The following is a 20,900-nucleotide window of genomic DNA, read 5'->3' as shown; positions in this document are numbered from 1 at the left end:
ATAGTATGGTGTAGTATAGTACAGTACAGCATAACAAAGCATACTATAGTATAGTATGGTGTAGTATAGTACAGTACATCATAACATAACACAGCATACTATAGTATAGTATAGTATGGTGTAGTATAGTACAGTACAGCATAACAAAGCATACTATAGTATAGTATGGTGTAGTATAGTACAGTACAGCATAACATAACATAGCATACTATAGTATAGTATGGTGTAGTATAGTACAGTACAGCATAACATAACATAGCATACTATAGTATAGTATGGTGTAGTATAGCACAGTACATCATAACATAGCATACTATAGTATAGTATGGTGTAGTATAGCACAGTGCAGCATAACAAAGCATACTATAGTATAGTATGGTGTAGTATAGTACAGTACAGCATAACATAACAAAGCATACTATAGTATAGTATGGTGTAGTATAGTACAGTACAGCATAACATAACATAGCATACTATAGTATAGTATGGTGTAGTATAGCACAGTACATCATAACATAGCATACTATAGTATAGTATGGTGTAGTATAGCACAGTGCAGCATAACAAAGCATACTATAGTATAGTATGGTGTAGTATAGTACAGTACATCATAACATAGCATACTATAGTATAGTATGGTGTAGTATAGCACAGTACAGCATAACATAACACAGCATAGTAGTAGTAGTAGTAGCAGTAGCTGGCGTACTTGGCCGCAATGCTCTGCACCCATCTGAGCAGGGAGCGCTTGGCAGTGCCCTGCAGCCTCTGCTTCCTCTTGACGGGGGGACTTCCTGTCTCAGAGCTGGCCATGCTGTCCACAGAGGAGTTGCTGGTTGAAAGACCCTGGGCAGCCTGCAGGTTACTGGTCAGCTCCTCAATCTGCGCCACAAACAGGGAGGATGGCTTCACTGTAACTATGGACACAGGCCCCTTTTCACTTCTATACAGAACTATTTTCATTACGTTTACATTTTACATTCAGGGGATTTTGCTGACGCTTTTATCAAAAGCGTCTTACAACGGTTCATTCACACATTCAAACACAGACGGCGGAGTCGACCACGCAGGGCGACAGCCAGCTGGTCAGGAGCAGTGAGGGTGAGGCGTCTCACTCAGGGACACCCCGACACTCAGCTAGGAGGAGCCGGGGATCGAACCGGCAACCTTCAGGTTACCAGACAACCCGCTCTACCTCCTGAGCTACTACCGCCCAAAAGAGAGGGAGAGAGGGAGAGGGAGAAAGGGAGGGATGGAGAGAGGGAGAGAGGGAGAGAGGTAGAGCAGGAGAGGGAGAGAGGGAGAGAGGTAGAGCAGGAGAGGGAGAGAGGGAGAGAGGGAGAGAAGGAGAGAGAGAGGGAGAGGGGAGAGAAGGAGAGAGAGAGGGAGAGAGGGAAAAAGGGAGGGAGGGAGGGAGCAGGCTAAAGTGAGAATATTTTTTCAATAAACTCTGGTCAGGCTGCGTTAGCGTCTGTGTCCACGCGTGATTTGAGAGACAGCGTTCTTGCTGTGGATCTGGCAGGGTTCCGCGGGTTCTGATTGGACGTTACCTGGAAGTAGAGGATGATGGTCCATATCAGCCCCAGGACGATGGAGGGCCGTCCGTCTGCGATGTCCGTGGCGTGGATGTTGACCAGTTTGATCTAAAAAAGAAAACAGAAACCCCGACAGAGATGTGAGAATCAAAGTGGAGATGTCGCTATTGACCAACAGCTATATATAATTCAGATTTGAATTCACATAAGCTGTGCATAACCAGGAGAATGATGGTGCCAAGCCTCTTGATTTGAAACCAAAATCATCAAATTCTTTGTGTGTTTACATGTACACAGCACACACACACACACACACACTCCCATGTAAAAAAAACGAGACACAAGAAAAATGCACTCTACTTGGCATTCAGGTAAAAAAAGAAAACCAGGAAAACAAGCACAGCAAATCCTCCGTTGGAATATCTTCTCAATGGAATCATTAGCCCAGTCCAGGCAAGAAAAATGATTGCATTGTCAACCCAAGATTCCTCCAAAACGCATGCCGATAAACAAGCAAATGATTCGACGGCACAACAAAACATAACAGCAGGAGCAGCCACAGTGAGAGGCAGCGGGTTGTCCAGGCAGAATGACTCCGAGCGGTCCTTCATTCAGTCAGTAAGCTTCGCCGTGCATCAAACAAGAGCGGTGCAAACTGCGTGGGCAGCAGCACACTATGCAACGCTTTATGTTCTGAATTTTGGAAATCTGCGACTAACCGGAGATCCACGATACACAGACTGACGGCAGAAATGGAGGGGAATAGGGGGGGGGGATGGTGGGGGAGGGGGAGAGAGGTCAGAGGTCGTTCAGATGTAGGGTGAGCCTCCTTAGGGGAGCCGGGGAGAGAAGGGTTATGTAATATGACAACACAGCGGCTTCCCATCGCACGTGGAAGCTCACATGAAGGCGGTGTGGCATGGGCTGAGGAGGATGGAGGTGTTTTTATATTTAGGCCCATAGCTGTGCTCCAACAGCCCAGCGAAGTGACTCATCGTCCTTCTTGTTTCCATGGTTTTATTTTGTGGATTAAAAGTTGGTCCAATACGGAAGACATTCTGTAAAGTTTTAAATACTGGCCGTTTGTTCTGGCGTTGGACGATAAAGACACTGGATCAGCTAACACTAAGCAGGGGTGTGAGGGAATTATGGGAATGTGGGATCATGGTTGGCAGGGGTGTGAGGGAATTATGGGAATGTGGGATGGGGGTTGGCAGGGGTGTGAGACCCTGGTGGGGATGTGAGGTTCAGTGGGGATTGGAGCAGAAAATCATACATTCAGCAAGCATGTGAGATACACATGGGGTTGTGGGATCAGGGATGGCAGGGATTTGAGATCCTGGTTTGGGAACGTGAGACCCGAGTGAGAATGTGAGATAATTATGGGAATGTTCCATAGTTGTGTTGTCTTACCCTCCTGCCTTCCAGGAAGCGGAGGGCGGTGCCGATGTTGGACACCCAGTGGATCCTCTTGATCTGACGGCCCTGCTCACAGGGCTGGGGACAGAGCAGCACAAACCCAAAGTCAACAAACAAGGGTCTTTGGCTCATTGGAGACATGACTCCTCCATTAAGAGTCTCCCCTTTAGAGCTGTGTAGAGCAGCAGCGTAGGACTCACCAGCCTCTGGCCGGAGAGCACTTCCAACAGGGCCAGGAGCTTCACCCCATCCTTGATGTCCTCAAAAAGGTCGTTGACCTCTAGGGCGGGTTTATGCTGCAGAGAGGGAAAACAAACAGTTCGAGATCTGGATGAATCTGGCGCACAATCGGACGGTTGTTTTAAGATCCTACAAGTTTAATTTGTACTTTAATTAAATATGGATAGGAAAGTGGAGAGAGGCAACGTTGAAAGAGAGAGGGAAAGACCTTTAGCGGTGGATTTATTTTAGGAAAACATTTGTATGACTGATAACAGTCTTTGGTTGCTTTTTCTTCAGCTAAAAATAAGACTTCAAAATCGGACGATTTCTTTAGGACAGAGATGGTCATTACTGATTTGCTAAACAAACATTTATATTTGTTTATTTGAAAGACTCTAGATGCACTCCCAGCAAGAGAGGAGGAGGAGGAGGAGGAGACCTGAGGTCAGAGACAAGACGGTAGCTTGTTAGCAACAAACAGTCGGCAACAGCCCCCCTGCAGCTGAAGAGATAGAGGTCTATGAGTGCACACACACACACACACACACACACACACACACACACACACACACACCATTAATACAACCACGCCTGCTTCCAGACAGACATCCCCATAATAAAATAATCGGAGCAGATGGAAATCCAGCATGGATTCATGAGGAAGAGCTTCAGGAGAAGACCTCTGGGTCACTGTGGGAATTCTTTATTTGGCACAGAAATCAGGTCATTTCACAATACAACACATGAGGTGTGGGGAAGGCTGTTGGTTGTATGTGCAGGGGCACACACGTGTGAAGAGTCCCTCCAGCACTACAGCTTAATTAGACCAAAGAAAGGGCATTCATCGCCCAGTATTCCAGTCTTTGATATGATAAAAAACTGTTACTGTTTTACTAATAATACTACTGATGATAATAATAATGCTGTGATATTACCGCAACTACAACTACAACTACAACTGATGATAGTAATTTACAAAAAATACACATTAGCACATTAACAAAAATAAAACAAATGTAACCTCCATTTAAGCAGTTATATCGCCAGCCTAAAAGTGGTTTTCATACAGGCCTAGAAAAGCCTGTAGAGTAAGACTGAAGAGTCACCTGACAGTAAACTGCTGTGAAAACACAAAGCAGAGGAATTTATTCCAACAGGAAGCAGGGACAGATAGAGAGGAAACAGACCACATTGGAGAGGGGGAGTCGAGGTTCAAGCTCATCCAGATCACACACAAAAAGACCACTTCAAAATAGAGGACCACAGCTGTTTGTGAACTATGATTATGAAACTTGGAAAGATATAGCCTAATCCCAACCTAATTCCCATGAAAATAGTATTGTTTTGCAAGGCCTAGACTAACACCATGAAGATAAATCTGTTGCATGGTTTGAGTTCTTTGAAGAGAAGTCATTAACTAATGTAACACACTCACTTTAATCCATGCAAAGAATTGTTGTATTCGTTTACAAAAACAACAAACCTTTCCTTAAAATGTTTTGCATTTGATAGCTTACAGTTGTAACGATTCACTGATAGATGAATGAATACATCACATGGTACTGCCCTGCAGTGCACTGATATCACTGTCGGGGAGTGCTTTCATGACTTGGCTGATTTGAACACAAAAGTCTCCATTGGTATGCAGGCAGCACGCTGGACTTAACACTTCAACAATGAAGGAAAGCCCGAGTCCAAGTTGTCCCTCCTCTGGCCAATCACACAACTCGGATTCCTCTAAAAGTTTTAGAGGCCAAGCTGAAAACTATTGTCCACAGATTACACCCTAGACAAAAGATCCAAATCCTCTCTCCCATGGTTCCGAGCTTAAAACCCAGAGTCGGACTGCGAGTTCCAGATCTCCCAACGTTTGAGTGTCCTGGAATAGGGGTGAAGGGGAAGAACGGATTGACCCAGAACGATGGACCAGCTCTCTCTCTTGTACAATAGCTGCAATGACACAACGTGACGCGACAACACTGATGTGTATTCCCTACGCGTGACACACACTCTAAAAGCGCTTTGGTTACATAAGCCCATGTATTGTCCCCAGGGCGCGGGCGGTAGATGGTGTTCTGTGGGTTCAGTGGGGGGGCTGGCTGGGCAGTGGAGGTCTTCTGTGTATGGACCTGAGGGGCAGACGGAGAGCGGCAGGGTCTCTTAACACTCACCACCGTCCATCTGTACCCTGCTGCTCTGACCGGGCCCCGCCTCTCCACGCACGCACAACCACACACACACACACACACACACATACACACACACACATATGCACACACACACACACACACACACGCAGAAGCTCCCACACACACGCAGATAAACACACACAAGCACACATATACACACACATGCAAACATGGATCAGACACACACACAGACACCCACACACGGATATACACACACGAACAACCACACACACACACACACACAGCACAGCACAAGCCTTTACACCAAAGGATCAGTGATCCGAATGTAGTATTCCACAGCCCCCAGTTTCATGGTCAGTCTGTCCATCACAGCCCTGTGTGTTTAAACACATACACAGCACAGTTCCCCGTGTTCATGTATATGTGGGAACGGTGAATGTGCAAGGCCAGCTAAGACCAATTCTGCAGAGGTGTCTGTGTCTCTGTGCTGGCCCGATTCTCATGGCTTCTCTGACTGCTACTCTGTCCAATTGGGTTTTTATTGTAAGCAGCACTTACTTATTTTGGCAGTTGCTCCAATCGATAATACAGGCTTTACTGTTCTGGCCTCACCTGGGAGTCCATTTGGATAAAAAACTAAAACATACTAAAAATGTTGCCCATGTTTACAATGACTAAGTGAAAATATGCACAGACGTCAGTTCAGCTGTCTATGTGGACTGCATTATTGACTATGGCGACCTTCCAAGCGTTGTGACCATGTAAAGCACTCAATCAGTAGCACACATTCACCCGTCCACACACTGGTGTCAACCAGTTAGAGTGAAGCATCTTCAACATGGATACTCCACACAGAGCCAGGGATGGAACCAGCGACCCTTGATCGTTGCCAGACCACCATGTGATTATTCTTTTCCGTTGATCCGTTGAGCTATTAACATGGAACGGTTCCACGGCTCTTCGGTTCCAAGTTCTCAGCGGCTACCGGTGAACACGTCTGACCCCGATACGTCCGGTACGACCTGAGCCGGGTACAGAGCGCTGGGGGGGGGGGGGGGCCCTCGTCGGGTGTCTATTACTGCGGTGGAGCGCTCTGCTGCTTACTGATCAGCACCCAGAGCCCTGGTCTGGTGGTGGGCCGCGGAGAACCGCCTCCCGCCCAGGAGGCAGAGCTGGGCCACAGATCATGTGACACAGTACGCAGCCTCTCTCTCTCTCTCTCGCGCTCTCGGTCTCTCTCTCTCTCTCTCTCGGTCTCTCTCTCTCTCTCGCTCTCTCTCTCTCGGTCTCTCTCTCTCTCGGTCTCTCTCCCTCTCGCTCTCGGCCTCTCTCTCTCTCTCTCTCTCTCGCTCTCTCTCTCGGTCTCTCTCTCTGTCTCTCTCTCGGTCTCTCTCTCTCTCTCTCTCTCGGTCTCTCTCTCTCTCGCTCTCTCTCTCTCTCTCTCTCTCTCTCTCTCTCTCGGTCTCTCTCTCTCTCTCTCTCTCTCTCTCGCTCTCTCTCTCGGTCTCTCTCTCTGTCTCTCTCTCGGTCTCGGTCTCTCTCTCTCTCTCTCGGTCTCTCTCTCTCTCGCTCTCTCTCTCTCGGTCTCTCTCTCTCTCGCCTCTCTCTCTCTCTCTCTCTCTCTCTCTCTCGATAGCTGTCAAGCTCACACGGCCGGCAGGGCGTACATAAGCCTTTAGAATGAGCTGGTTTCACTGCAGATTTATTAGCGTGGTCGGTTGAAGACTTTGGGCCATATCTCAATCGGAAGGATTTGCTGAGCGATTACATCTATGTAGATATGTAGACTCATCTATATCTACAGATACCTATATCTATAGATATATATATATTACAGAGATATCGCAATCTCTATAGATATAGATCTATCTATATACGTTAGCATCAACGTAACGACGGCGGGAGGAATGCCTCTCTTACCTTGGCCAAGTGAGAATTTATCCATTTGGTGAATGTTCTCTTCTGCACTGCTTCCTGCTCATCTGGGGAGAGAGAGAGAGAGAGAGAGAGAGAGAGAGAGAGATCGAGAGATGGAGGGAGAGAGAGGGAAAGAGAGAGATGAGAAATTAAAAGTCAGACAACGCGTTTCAGTACATAGGACCGACGACACGTGTCGTCCCTAACTGTTGACGCGGTGTGTGCTAACCGGTGCTATCCGACGCTAGCCACCGCTCTCTGCCTGATCAGCGAGGACCGAGGCGCCGTGGCGTGGGGGGGTGGGGGGGGTGGGGGGGGGGTGGGGGGGGGGGTCCCAGAGAGGACGACGTGCTGTACCGGCAGAGCAGACAGAGCTGCTCAACACCACCAGACAACCAGCGGCGCTAAGCATGAGACCCGATCCACCACCCCCCCCCCGCGCCCCCCCTCGTCAACCTGCTGCTGCTGCTGCCTCTGAGCACCGAGCGGTCCCCCCCGCACTGGGAGGATCAGGGATCAACGTGTCCTCGTCTCCCGCCGCCGCCGCCGCCGCCGCCGCCGCCGCCGCTCAAACACGACTCCGGGGCGTCTCGCCACAATCCCGTCACCCGACCGGGAGCGACCAGGAACACTGCGGCCATATGGGGCGTGTTCACCGCGCGGCCACGCCGTCGCGGCTGCACGTGTGTTGCCGGGACGCAAACACTCGCCGGTGCTAACCGACCGATGGCATCGCACACACACACACACACGCACGCACGCACACACACACGCCTGAGCGCACGCACACGCTCTCACAATGAGGTCATAGCAGGAGATTAGGATGGGGTGCAGGGGGGGGGGGTTTCTGCCACCACGTCCCGGGGTTGGGTATGACATGTTGTGTGAATGTCTGGGGTCATACCCCCCCTGATCCCCCCCCCCCCCCCCCTCACACACTATTGTTGTGTTGTGGTGATATATTCGGCCACGCTCCCTCATGCATTATGCAACACTCTGATTTAAGGGATTGGATTGGGTCTCCTGTCCCGGTCGTTAAAGAAACAACACTGGTCGGGGACGGCGTGTGTGTGTGTGTGTGTGTGTGTGTGTGTGTGTATGTGTGTGTGTGTGTGTGTGCACGTCCGTGCTTCGGAGATGAAATGCACTTGTGCACACACATGCAGTGTGGCCATTTTTAAACCTCGAAAAAGAAAAGTCAGCGGTCACGTGAGTGCAGGAGAGTAACACTAACATAAATACACACACACACATACACACACACACACACACACACACTCAAACAGACACAAACACTCACATATACACACTCACTCACTCAAATACACACACACACACACACACACACGTGTTTGCTGTATAGAAGGAATGGAAACCACATTAACCCACAGGCTAATGCTTCTTCTGGGGATACACTGGGCTGGCCAACTCAAGCGTAGCACACACAAACACACACACACACACACGCACACAGGCTTGAGGAGAAACAGGATAGCACGGTGACAGCCACACATACACAAACACACACACACACACACACACACACATACAAGCAAGACAGCCTGTCTTCTGTGCATGCACCTTTGCATGCACCTTTGCGCTGCTATGCTTGCATCCCCACGGCACCACCGACCGGTCTGCACCACCGACCGGTCTGCACCACCGACCGGTCTGCACCACCGACCGGTCTGCACCACCGACCGGTCTGCACCACCGACCGGTCTGCACCACCGACCGGTCTGCACCACCGACCGGTCTGCACCACCGACCGGTCTGCACCACCGACCCGGTCTGCACCACCGACCCGGTCTGCACCACAGACCCGGTCTGCACCACAGACCCGGTCTGCACCACCGACCGGTCTGCACCACCGACCGGTCTGCACCACCGACCGGCCGCGACGCAGCAACATCCACTGTCCCCGTTACACTGCGCTGGCATCTCCCTGAGCGACCAGAGCCCGTCGCACAACATCCACATCCGTCCCGCGTCGCCTCCGGCCCCGCTTACCTCTCAGATACTGGAAGAATCCCGTGACCAGGTTCAGGGACGAGGTCTTTCTGACGGGCGGCCCCTTCGCGTGAACGTGAGCCATGCCGTCCCGCTCACGCCTGCTCCCTCGGCCCGCCCTTCATGGAGTGCCCTGGCGTGTGTGTGCCTGCCTGCCTGTGTCTGTGTTGCTGAGCACAGCGTCCACCATGGAAAATGTAGCCGTCACGGGAAAAAAAGGAAAAGCCCCCCCCCCAGACACACACACACACACACACACACACCCCTCTTTCCTGAAGGAGAGAGAAAGCAGGTTGTGTCTGATGCCGCCCCCCCCCCCCCCCCTTCCTGGTGGCTGCTGGGGGTATTCAGGGGGTAAGGACACAACAAAACACACCTCCCCCGACACACACACACACTCACTCACTCGCACTCACTCACACACACACACACACACACACACACTGGTGCTGACTGCGGCCGTGGGAAGAAAATAAATCCCAGTGTTCCCAGAGAGAGACGGTGTGAACTAAGCTCCCATCGCCGCCTCTCCTCCTGTGCCTCCTCGGTGCGGAGCGGCCATATCTGAGCGGATGTGTGCACGCAGCCCCCTCCCCGCCGCACTGGCTGCCTGGAGCATCACGCTACCGTCTGAGGCGAGGGGGGCGAGAGAGGCAGAGATGGAGAGGGAGAGAGAGGGAGAGAGAGGGAGAGAGAGAGAGAGAGAGAGGAAGAGAGGGAGAGGGGTGGGGGATCAAACAGAAGCCACTGCTCCTCCACCAATCGGCAGGCGGGAGGCTGTGACGTCACGGCTGTGGCTGTGGCTGCCCCTGTTTAATGCGTAGTGTTGTATTGTGTGTGGCACGTGTGTGTCTGTGTGTGTGTGTGTGTGTGTCTGTGTATTTGCATGTGTTTTCACTCCCTTAAGATTCATCTAAAGGAGGGAAACCAATATGCTCATTCTGGTCATAAACATGAAGCACATTTTCAGATTGCGGTCTGTGTTTAGCGAACGCTCTCTCTTTAGTTGTTGCTTCTTTTGTCTCTCCCTTCACTGTTTACGTCTCCCTGTGGTTATTGATTACAAAAGCCCCATTGGATATAACCAAATGAAAAGCCTTCCCTCCAACCGCGTCTCAGCGCGACAAACCTTAATAATTAATGTTTGAGGCTAGGGAACACCCCCATGGCCTCCCCCTACCCCCCCCCTATCCCCCCTACCCCCCCCATCCCCCCCCCAGCCCGACCACCTGCTCTGCCTCACGGCCTATTGTTGTGACCGAAGACACGCCCACCTCAGGGTACATTATGTATATACAGATAAACACACAACGTATTGTAAAAAGACCCATCTCTTTTTACCATGTCTTTTGTGTGTGGTTTACTGCCCTACACGGTAGAGGGAGAACACGTCTTCCCTTAAGACTTCAGACGGTCAGAATCGGGTGAAAGTGGATGAAAGTTGGTATACTGTACACACATACACACACACACACACACACACACACACACATACACACACACACACACACACACACACACACACACACACACACACACACACACACACACACACAGTTGATGTAGCTGTGTTTTTTTAAAGGACAAATTATTTCTAGAAGACACTTGCGTGGCTTGTTGAAATAGCTCTTTATTCTTTAAAAACCCTACTAGGCCACTGAAAAGCGTCTCTGATGTGCTGTAAATAGAACAGCAGCCTTCCATTAATACAGCTCTGAGCTCTGCAGGAGTGACCTGCATGGAAACGCTGTTTGAGTAAAAATAGCACTTTTTTTTCCCTTTCACGTGGAAAGGTCAGATATTAGAGTGAGGAAAATCACTTAGTTGAATCTCTTAGTTGTACTACTCTTAGAGACTAGTACAATATCAATGATAGTGTTATTAATAGGATAAGATTAATACAAATAAGAATAATAACAGTATGAGATAAAATAAAGTAAAATAAAATAAAATGTCATTCTATTTAATACAATAATAATAAAACTCCTTCTCTAGCGGAGCTGTCCACAGTCCTGAACAGAAGAAGCCTGCGGGAATAGACCAATCGATTCGCACAGAAACTATTCAAATGTTTTCCAGACTGCCATATTTACTCGTCCTTTTCCCCGTGGCCTGTGAGTGCCTCGACCGAGTGAGCGCCTTCCGTCGGCTTTCACTCGACCAGAGCGAGCATCGACCTCCCGACGTATAGCGGCTATTACAAGCAAACAATCGTTCGCCAATAACTGGCGTCAGTCTCTCCTGCCGTTATCTCTCAGTCGTTGACTGATTCAATTTAGGTGATGCAAGACTACGGGGCTGAGTGGCCGTTCAGATGGACCGTCCCCGCTGCAGCACAGAGACAAAGCAGCACGGACGCTTCCCTGCTTTGACTCTGACTGCTCTGACGAACGGCGCGGCGCTAATGGTACTTAAGGTGATCTCAGGACGGGACGATACATTCAGCGAGGCTGCGCGCTAGGTGGTGCCGGGGCTCCATCGACTGATGCTCACCCAGGGGAGACGCGTGAGAGCCCGTTCAGCCTGGAGCCGAGCGGAGAGCCACTTCTCTGGAGCTCCGGCTCGGGAGGCGCACAGCGGTTACACGGCCGTTTAGTCGAGGCTGCTGTTTTAGGAAGGAGGCTGCTGAGGGTTTGTTTCTTGTGGAACAGTGACATCTGTGGTTAAGTTTGAAGTGCGCCACACAACGTTGTTGTTGGGGAACTGTCGATGTGGCTGTCGCTATGAAAAGGATTTTCATCAAATGAAAATATTACATTACATCCATTGATTCATCTTGTGAGTATTTTACTTTACCAAACGTAAAAAAAGGTAGAATTCTGTATTTATCATTATTAGATGTCTTTTTTTCTGCCCACTTTTCAAACTATCCACTGCATAGTATTAATACTTAAAAAGGTGCTTCAAGGACCACTTCAAAACCAGGACCAGTACAGCAGTAGCACCATTTGAATTGCAGATAACCAACTCATCTCCACTAAAACACGTTTCTAGCCCCTCAGCCCACATTGGGCCTGACCAGGACCGTAACAGATCAGCTTATTGTCGAGGCGTTGCCACTCCGTCAGGAGTCTGTCTGAAGAGTTGCCATCCAACCAGCTGCGTTTGACACGGTGCGGACGGAGCCTCTTCACTCCCAACATGTACAGCTGCCTCCTTTCCACTAACAATAGTAGGCGACAAAGTAGCAGCCACCATAGGAGGGATGGGAGGGTATAGCTTGATAAAGTGTCGTTCTAACAATAGCTCTGTTGTATGGTGAGACACTGAGGGACACACTCCAGTGGTTTGATGGTGGGTGTAGGTGGTAGCAGGTAGTTGTATCTCTGGAGGTGGGAGGGGATCGGATGGGGCTCACACGCTAACGACCACCACAAGGCCACATCCAGCCTAGTTTCGGCCGGTTTCAACCACCCTTGTGAGGAAGAGGAACACGTCTTCCAGGGCAGCACGTCTGCACATGAAGCCACACAGAGGCACCCTGTCGCCGTGCTCAGAAACGGAAGGAAACCCGAGAGCATGTGAGGCCATGGGTTGACGTCGCTGTTGCCGCTCTGTGGTCACAAGATATTGCTCATGAATTATCTATCAATAGCCAACACAATGTGAATGAATGAAAAGTTTTAACTCATAAGTAGCAAAGCGCTGTGAATGAGGCTTCCCTGTAAATCTACGACTGTGACCTACGACTGTGACCTAAATCCACGACTGTGTCTTTTACAAAATCCAAGATACAAGCTAAGTATTTGAAACACCTTTTCGACCAAATGTTTAAACTAGGTTTCTATAAATGGTGTGCCTCCTTGGATTGGGTAGCACCTGGACGTTGTGCAGAGCACAGGCTACTCTGACAACATAACAACACAGAGGAGAAAAGAGCATAGTCATGTATGAGTCAAACACAGGAGCTGTCGTCTTATCTGAAAAGTAAGTAGGAGTACATAAACCTGCAGCCACGAGAGCGTCAAACAGGAAACGTTTGGCACGACCACAGAACCATGTTTCATAACGGCAGCTATGGCAACAAGCCATAGCAATACAACCTCAAAAATTACACGGCATAGATTGTGATCTGTGAATGTACGTTCATACGTCGACCACCACGTCAGTCACGCATGTTTCGTCTGCAAGCAGTTAGGGGTTAGCTCCTCTTGTACATAGACACCGTCAAAGGTTTTCAGGCATCAAACCGGCAACCCAAAGATGTGGGGATGGAAGTGACCCTCCCTCTATAGTATCACGGGTTGGGATCCCATCAACAAGAGACAGACGGATCGATCTGAGCTGTTACCAAGGGCAGAGCTGGTGTCATGTTGTACAGCCTGAACATACATCAGGTTATACCCCAGACTAATGAGGCTCAATAGTTCATGTCACTACCCAGCATGTATCAAACATTTGTAATACAACCACTACCCTCACTGCACCGAGCATTTCCATTTTAGACAGCAATGAGAACCCAAAACTTCTGTGTGATTGCATCTTAGAGGATGCTCTGAAAGAGGCTTTTTTTGTCTATAAGTTGATTAAAGCGGAAGTGTCACGGCCATGATGACATCTGTTTTTGTTGAGAACAGTTCCCCTCATAAAGTTTCAAACATGGCCTACTTTAATTATATTTGAGGGTCCATTGACTGAAATCCTAGAAAACAGAGACATCATTATGTGTCTTAAGTCTTAATTGTAAAGTAAGTAAGTAAGTAAGTAAGTACCTTGAAGGGACTTCTGAGAAAACGCATGAGACATTTTAATGTTTGGTCACAAGGCCATTACACGGATGGAAATTAATTCTCTCAGTTATTTAAACTCAGTTATCTGTGAGCTTCTCCTTGAATGTAAAATAGTGCAAATAAAAACTTGCAGATGAAAGCGGTGCTGTATTCATCGTATCTGTTGATCTAATTGTTTGATCTTATATGTGAGAGTCAATAGGCTGCAGCTGTTCTAGACCAAAAGAACACTGGAACATGTTTGAGGAACGTCCAGGTTAATCCAGGTCAACAGAGTCCTGCCAGCGTTGAGGCTCTGCTCTGCAGTCAGCCGACAGTACAGCGCTGTGTTGCTAACTAGCATCAGCCTAAACAGGGGTTGATTAAAAACACTGGGATATACATTCACAATCTGAACCTGAGATGTACACCAAACTGTCAACAAAAGATTGAGGTGTATGACAGTTCTGCTTACTTATTTCTGATACCATTTGCGTCAATCATATGGCACACAGTGTAGAGATAGTTTGGATGATGAGCAGAGAGGAAAGAAGGAGGTTATTAAGACGTGTAACACATTGCCCGCACACGATGCATCCTGCTACCAACATTAGTTATTATTATACTCTGTAACTGCATCAGTACTGTACCGTTACATATACTGTGTAACTGTATCAGTACTGTACTCTGTTACAAATACTCTGTAACTGTATCAGTACTGTACTCTGTTACAAATAATATGTAACTGTATCATAACTTTAGTCTGTAACATATACTCTGTAACTGCATCATTACTGTACTCTGTTACAAATACTCTGTAACTGCATCAGTACTGTACTCTGTAACATATACTGTGTAACTGCATCAGTACTGTACCGTTACATATACTGTGTAACTGCATCAGTACTGTTACATATACTCTGTAACTGTATCAGTACTGTACTCTGTAACTGTACAAATAATAATAATAATAATAATAATTCTTTTACAAATAATATGTAACTGTATCATAACTTTAGTCTGTAACATATACTCTGTAACTGCATCATTACTGTACCGTTACATATACTCTGTAACTATCAGTACTGTTACAAATACTGTGTAACTGTATCAGTACTGTACTCTGTTACAAATACTGTGTAACTGTATCAGTACTGTAACAAATACTGTGTCACTGTATCAGTCCTGTACTGTTACATATACTCTGTAACTGTACACTGTTTCTGTACTCAATGTACTACAATGTTACCATACTGTTACTGCAACCAGTGACTACAATATACTCCACAGTGTAACATCTTCTCTCTTACTGTATTCCGCTACTAGTACTCTGCTGAATATATATATATACAATATACTAAATATGTTCTCTGTGCTTTTACTGTCTTCCGTCACACGTACCGGCAATCATGTTATTTCACTGTTATTGTACTGTTACTGTACTCTGCTGCTGTCCTCTGTTGCCATCCTCTGCTACCGCACTCTGCTGCTGTACTTGTGTTTCTGTCTGCATGTCTCTCTGACCGTGGGACCAACAGGGAATAGTGTCCGCACCCCGCCGCCCCACGTGAGAGCTACCTGTCCGGAGGGCTGCCCCGGCCCCCAGCCAAACCCCGGGATCAGCACTACTCCAGGAGAGGGAGAGCAGGGGGAGCGAGGGGGAGAATAACTCACGGCGGCCCACAGAGCGAGGGAGGAGGAGGCGGTGGAGGAGGGACACTTACCCTGCAGTTTCTGCATGACGTTGGCGATGTTGTCCGGGGAAGGACGTTTGAAGGGCCTGCCGGAGTCCATGTTGTACTGCTGTGCGTGTGTCTGCGACACAGTGAGACGGCTGCCGCTGGTGGCAGGACACACTTCACAACTGGGTTCTGAGTTGGGCATCCCCAGACACTCCCTCCCTCCCTCTCTCTCTCTCTCTCTCCTCCTACTATCGCTGGCTTTCTCACTTTCCCCTCTCTCGCTCTACTCTGTGTCACACGCTCTTCTCTCTCTCTCTCTCTCTCTCTCTCTCTCTCTCTCTCTCTCTCTCTCTCTCTCTCTCTCTCTCTCTCTCTCTCTCTCTCTCTCTCACTCAGTTCACTGCAGAGAAGGGTCCAATGGAATCTCAGGTTTCAGGTGGGGATGAGCAGTTTTACTGCCCAATAGCGCCTCTGCTTCCATTCAGAGTCTACAAAAGAGAGGAATGTTTGGGAATGAATGGTTATGGTCATGGCAGTTTATCTTTTAAGCAGTTGTCTATTGGGATATTATTTTATCCTAACAAAAAGTTAGATGTGCTAGATGATATTGCGGCAATACATTATATTATCCCAACTAAATTTTCCTACCTATATAGTTGATCTTTAGTCAGCTGTCGGACGTGACCCAGACGTCTATTCCAGATCACTTTACTAAACGACCTCATATCAGACGGGATTACCATAGTAGCCTACATGGTTCTTGTAATATAAAACGCAAGCAAACGCGACTCACCCCAAAAGTGTAGGTGCATGAAAACAGGATGTAAATACGTAGAAAACCTAATAACATAATATATATAATTTAACATAATATATTTAATTTAAAGATATCATGCTGGCGTAAAGTTAATGCCCGCAAGTCTCGCAGGGTTTATCACAAAACAAACTCGAACTACTCTCGTTTCGAGGCCACTTACAGCTGTAGCAAAATAGAGCCTGCAGACACACACTTTGAGTAAAAGTAGCATTACCTCTTTCCCCTGCAGAGTATGTAAATGTCACAGAGGAAGTGTGTGTGTGTCACTCTGCGTTGCTACTGGTAACATTCAAACACAGTGGGTCTGGAGGAGGAGGGCGGCCCGCCGGCTGCTGCCCTGCGCCTCGTGGTAAATGGACCGCATTACAGCACTTTTCTAACCGCCACTCAAAGCGCTTGACAATATTGTCTAACGTTCACCCATTAATACACACATTCAACATGCAGGGCGACAGCCAGCTCGCCAGGAGCAGTTAGCACATCACCTTAGGATGAGGTGTCTTTCTCAGGGACACCTCGACACTCGGAGGAGCCGGGGATCGAACCAGCAACCTTCCGGTCACCAGGGGGGTCTCCTCAGTAGTGGAGGTTTAGCTGAGCCATCGTTGGGACCTGGATTATACTGTGGTCTTCTCGTCTTTTCCCCTGCCCTTATTCATTTTACATCAAGTCTCTTTGAAGCCGTCATTTTCGCTAAGCACATTTATCTAAAACAAAAATAAAAATAAAAAGAGCCTGTAGTTTTTGTAGAACACATTTGCTGAGACATGGCTAAGTAATTTGCTGACCAAGGTACAAACAACACAATGACATTCAACCAGAAGGACTCGCTCTGATACTGTAGCGCCATCTCCTGGTGTTCTTGCGCATTGCAATGCGTTCCGATGCGTTGTGTGTCCTCTGACGTTGCAGTTCTGTTTATGTATGGGGGAAATAATGAAAGAAAAATAAATTCATAATCATAACAATATTACTAACAACTATTATAGTACTCCTAATAATATAACATAAAAACTCGTTTTATTAGCTGTTATTATTTGTCCTATGTGCTTTTATCAATATGTCAACTATGTAATAGTGTATAGCCCTGTTCTAAATGTAAACACAATTTTATCACTAAAATAACTTTCTATTCACCTAGCTTAACACGCTGTCCCTTGAAGACACATCCAGCCATTTGAGAAAGCATAGCGGATTTCTCTCCTGGAAGACCTCTAGTTGAAGTTGTTTGGCCTGGCCCAAGAGGTCGAGGGTGGCCGTGGAGGAGGAACAGTTTGACAATTCAAGGAAATCCCCACGGAGAACAGGAGAGTTGATAGTCTGCAGGCCCTTCACTGATTGGGTGGATCCGGAGGGGCTGGCCGCTCCAAGATGCATTTACCATGCCTGGAACAATGGGGGGTGGTTGTTTATGTTACATAGTTTAGATGGTTTGTGTTTTTAGGTGTGTGTGTGTGTGTGTGTGTGTGTGTGTGTGTGTGTGTGTGTGTGTGTGTGTGTGTGTGTGTGTGTGTGTTTCTACGTGTGCTTGTGTGCCCACATTCGTGTGTCTATCTTGTTAATGTGTGAATTCAACACTAATAAATATGCCATGCTTTAGAGCAAAATAAAACAGAATCACAGAGGCCATTGTAGATTATCAGAGCAGAGGAAGTGATGCTAAAGGAAACTGGTTGCTTTCCCAGAGCTCTGTCCCACACAGATAAGCAAGGAACATGCTAATTTTAAAAGTCCAAAATGGGAAGGAAGCATGACAGCAAAGTTTCCTCTGAGGCAAACACTGCGAGGTGGAGGGAGAGAAACGACCCCGTCTGGATGAAGCTATAGACTCTTGCGTCCTGCTCCAGACCTTGCCCATGGAGATATAATGGCTTACAATGAAACTAATCCTTTTTTGGAAATACTCAAGTCTTTTAACCTGGGTGAGTGCAGCTAAATCTGTGTTTTAGTGGTGGTAGTTGTGACTTTAGACAGGGAATAACAATTAAAGGAGGATTGCAGAACAGGATCCAGTTACTCCCTTCGTCGGTTATTTACTAATTAGTAATTTCAAAAAATCAATCTATCTAAAGATTAGTTATTTTCGTTTTGCACGTAGGTCTTGGGTGTCTTGCTTTGGGATTGCAGACATTTGGGTTCAAACCCAAAACCTTTTTTATGGGAGTCAAAAACCCTGACCAGACTATCCAGACCATATTTTCTTTATTCTCATCCACATGTGATGTAATGTGTTTTTAACTAACCTAACCCCCTCTGATAGAAGACAAGGTTTTCAGGAATTTCTGGTTGTAGGCTGTAAAACTCACTTACCAAACACTGTTATATAGTATACATACAATAATATATACAATATCGAGGTAGAATAATACAAATGGACTTGGTCTGACAATGTAGTCGCTGCTTATGGCCCACTCCACAAAGGTATAACACACGCTTTATGTAACTTTAATGTGCAGTGGAGTTGCCATTAGTCATCCTGGGTAAAACTATTTTTACTTTAGAGAACCAACTCTGAACTCCAACATCGAAGAGATACAGATAAATACATACACTTTCGAAGACTGCATGAAATCATAAAAAAAAAAGAATATTCAATATGTATACATTCCAGACATACTGTAACTATTTGTAATCCCTTTACAGCATAGCCTACATATATTTATTTAGAATTATACCATCTTAAATTTGTATTATTCAAGGTTCAAGAAACTTTATTGTCTTGTAAGACACAACATAATGATGACACGTATCTTATTAGTCGTTACTCATCCTTGCATTCTCTTTGAATGAATGTCGATTTAATGATTTTCGAAATGTGATCCCTGCCTTTGCGAATCCCTGTGAATGGCCTTGTGTTTGCTGCATAAATAAACCTGCCTTGTGATACAGTAAATAGTATTGACTTTATAATATCATCTATAGGAAATCTATTATGGCAGCGGATGTATAGTAAACACGACGACAGCTATGTGTCCCAGTTCCAGTATCTAGTTGTCCAATAAACTCTCATCCCCCTGCTGGCTGCCCCCAGACCAGCTGGTGCTGGCCTTCTGCCTGTCCATACTGGTGGGTCTGCTGCTGGGGGCGCTGGTCTACATCCTGCTGACCTGGGTGTCCCGGCGCCGCCGTGCCTCCGCCATCATCACCCGCCGCTCCAAGAGCCAGTCGGCCAGTCGGGGGCCCGCCGGCGGCCAGCTGGGCCTGTACCGCAGCACCTTCCTCAGTGTGCACCGCCAGCCCTCCGTGGAGCCCGTGGGGCCCCTGGGGAGCAAGCCCGGGGCGGAGGCCTCCACCTTCCGCCCGGTGCCGAAGGGTAGAGGGGCCCGCCCGGAGAAGGACGGGCAAGACGCCCAGTTCGCCATGCCCCAGGACACCGCCTCGTCCTCTGACTCCTCCGCCTCCGACTCAGCCGCCCTGGTGTCCAACAAGAGGAACTCCTTCTGGCTGGGGGGGAACGGGCTCAAGGGCTTCCTGCCCTCCCAGAACCAGCCCCCGGCGTACGACAGCGTGATCCACGCCTTCCAGGAGACCCGCACTTGACTCTGCGTGGCGCTTGGGGGAGGAGGGAGAGAGAGAGAGGGAGACCAGTGAGGGATGTTACGATGACACTAGGGTTGTTGGAGTGTGGTGGGACAGCTGTGAGATGTGTGTGGTGGGGCTCGCATGGAGACTGTGTAGTCCACTGTCCTATCATGACACGTCTGCATAGGGAGTCGTTCCTGATACAGTCAGCGATGTGATGGATGGATTGAGTGATTGTATTTCGCTGCCATAGCTAAACCTCCTGTGAGACTGCATGTTTTGGAGCACAAAATAGGCTCTCTTGACCCCTTACACAGGGCCAGGAGGGAGGTGGCGATTGTCTCTGTCGGTGGAGTAAACGTTGTAAAATTTAAAACATATAAATACATTTTGTAATGAGAAAAGATTGAAAGATATACATATATTCCTATATTGCTTTTTGCGACTGTGTGCATAAAATAAAACCCAATAATGTGGATCTAAAGAATTTTCATTTTTTTACGCTATTATATAAAATGTGAAGTATCAGAATTGCTGATTCAAGATAAAACAAATAAAAACAAATGTCACTTAGTTGCACATGAAGGTCACAATTGGACACCACAGTGCGTGACTTCAATTTAGATCGCCAAGGTGGGGTACACAGTCGGAGGTTGCCACTCTGCAATAAACCCCCTTTTCGATACCAAATTACAAATCGTGATACAGTAAAGGAACGCAGCAGCGTGCACTTTACCTCGACGCATGATGTCGTACCACTCGAGTGCGTCCAAATGCCGATTTGCATTTGTGTTTATCGACGTGACTTTAATTCTTGAAACGGGGTCGGCTGATCAGCTGTTCCCTATGCGTGTGGACCTGTAAAAGCTGGCTGTGTTTTCCGTGCTCCCACTGAAATGGCAACCCGTGTTAAAGGC

General features: G+C 47.7%; 2 protein-coding genes across 3 annotated transcripts in view; one reads left to right on the top strand and one right to left on the bottom strand.

Moving 5' to 3' along the window:
• syne1b (spectrin repeat containing, nuclear envelope 1b) overlaps positions 1-16,523 on the bottom strand; it is a gene marked incomplete at its 3' end in the record, with an annotated part of 121,983 nt that extends 105,460 nt beyond the window's left edge. Inside the window, 7 exon segments of the mRNA XM_084481675.1 lie at positions 658-882; positions 1,551-1,643; positions 2,949-3,032; positions 3,155-3,250; positions 7,247-7,308; positions 15,687-16,132; positions 16,438-16,523. Coding sequence (XP_084337801.1) covers positions 658-882; positions 1,551-1,643; positions 2,949-3,032; positions 3,155-3,250; positions 7,247-7,308; positions 15,687-15,846 — 720 coding nt within the window. The 5' untranslated portion in view covers positions 15,847-16,132; positions 16,438-16,523.
• Positions 16,524-18,225: 1,702 nt separating this feature from the next.
• myct1b (myc target 1b) lies at positions 18,226-20,543 on the top strand. Of its 2 annotated transcripts, none has more exons than XM_084482664.1 (2): positions 18,226-18,383; positions 19,498-20,543. In XM_084482664.1, exons 1-2 carry the CDS (start codon positions 18,339-18,341, stop codon positions 19,999-20,001), a joined length of 549 nt encoding a protein of 182 aa, XP_084338790.1. In that variant the 5' UTR covers positions 18,226-18,338; the 3' UTR covers positions 20,002-20,543. The 2 variants fall into 2 exon arrangements, with proteins under 2 accessions (XP_084338790.1, XP_084338789.1); XM_084482663.1 differs by having other exon boundaries at positions 19,493-20,540.
• The last annotated feature ends 357 nt before the right edge of the window (positions 20,544-20,900 follow it).

The sequence above is a fragment of the Micromesistius poutassou genome (genome assembly GCF_964030765.1).
Source record: "Micromesistius poutassou genome assembly, chromosome: 17".
NCBI classification, from domain to species: domain Eukaryota; kingdom Metazoa; phylum Chordata; class Actinopteri; order Gadiformes; family Gadidae; genus Micromesistius; species Micromesistius poutassou.
This window is presented reverse-complemented; position numbering and strand designations above follow the sequence as displayed.

Bases quoted from the DNA above. Each gene is read 5' to 3' on its own strand.
- myct1b (XM_084482663.1), top strand. From the start codon at position 18,329: ATGGCTTACAATGAAACTAATCCTTTTTTGGAAATACTCAAGTCTTTT. The intron at 18,384-19,492 runs GTGAGTGCAGCT...GGCTGCCCCCAG, and splicing joins ACTCAAGTCTTTTAACCTGG to ACCAGCTGGTGCTGGCCTTC.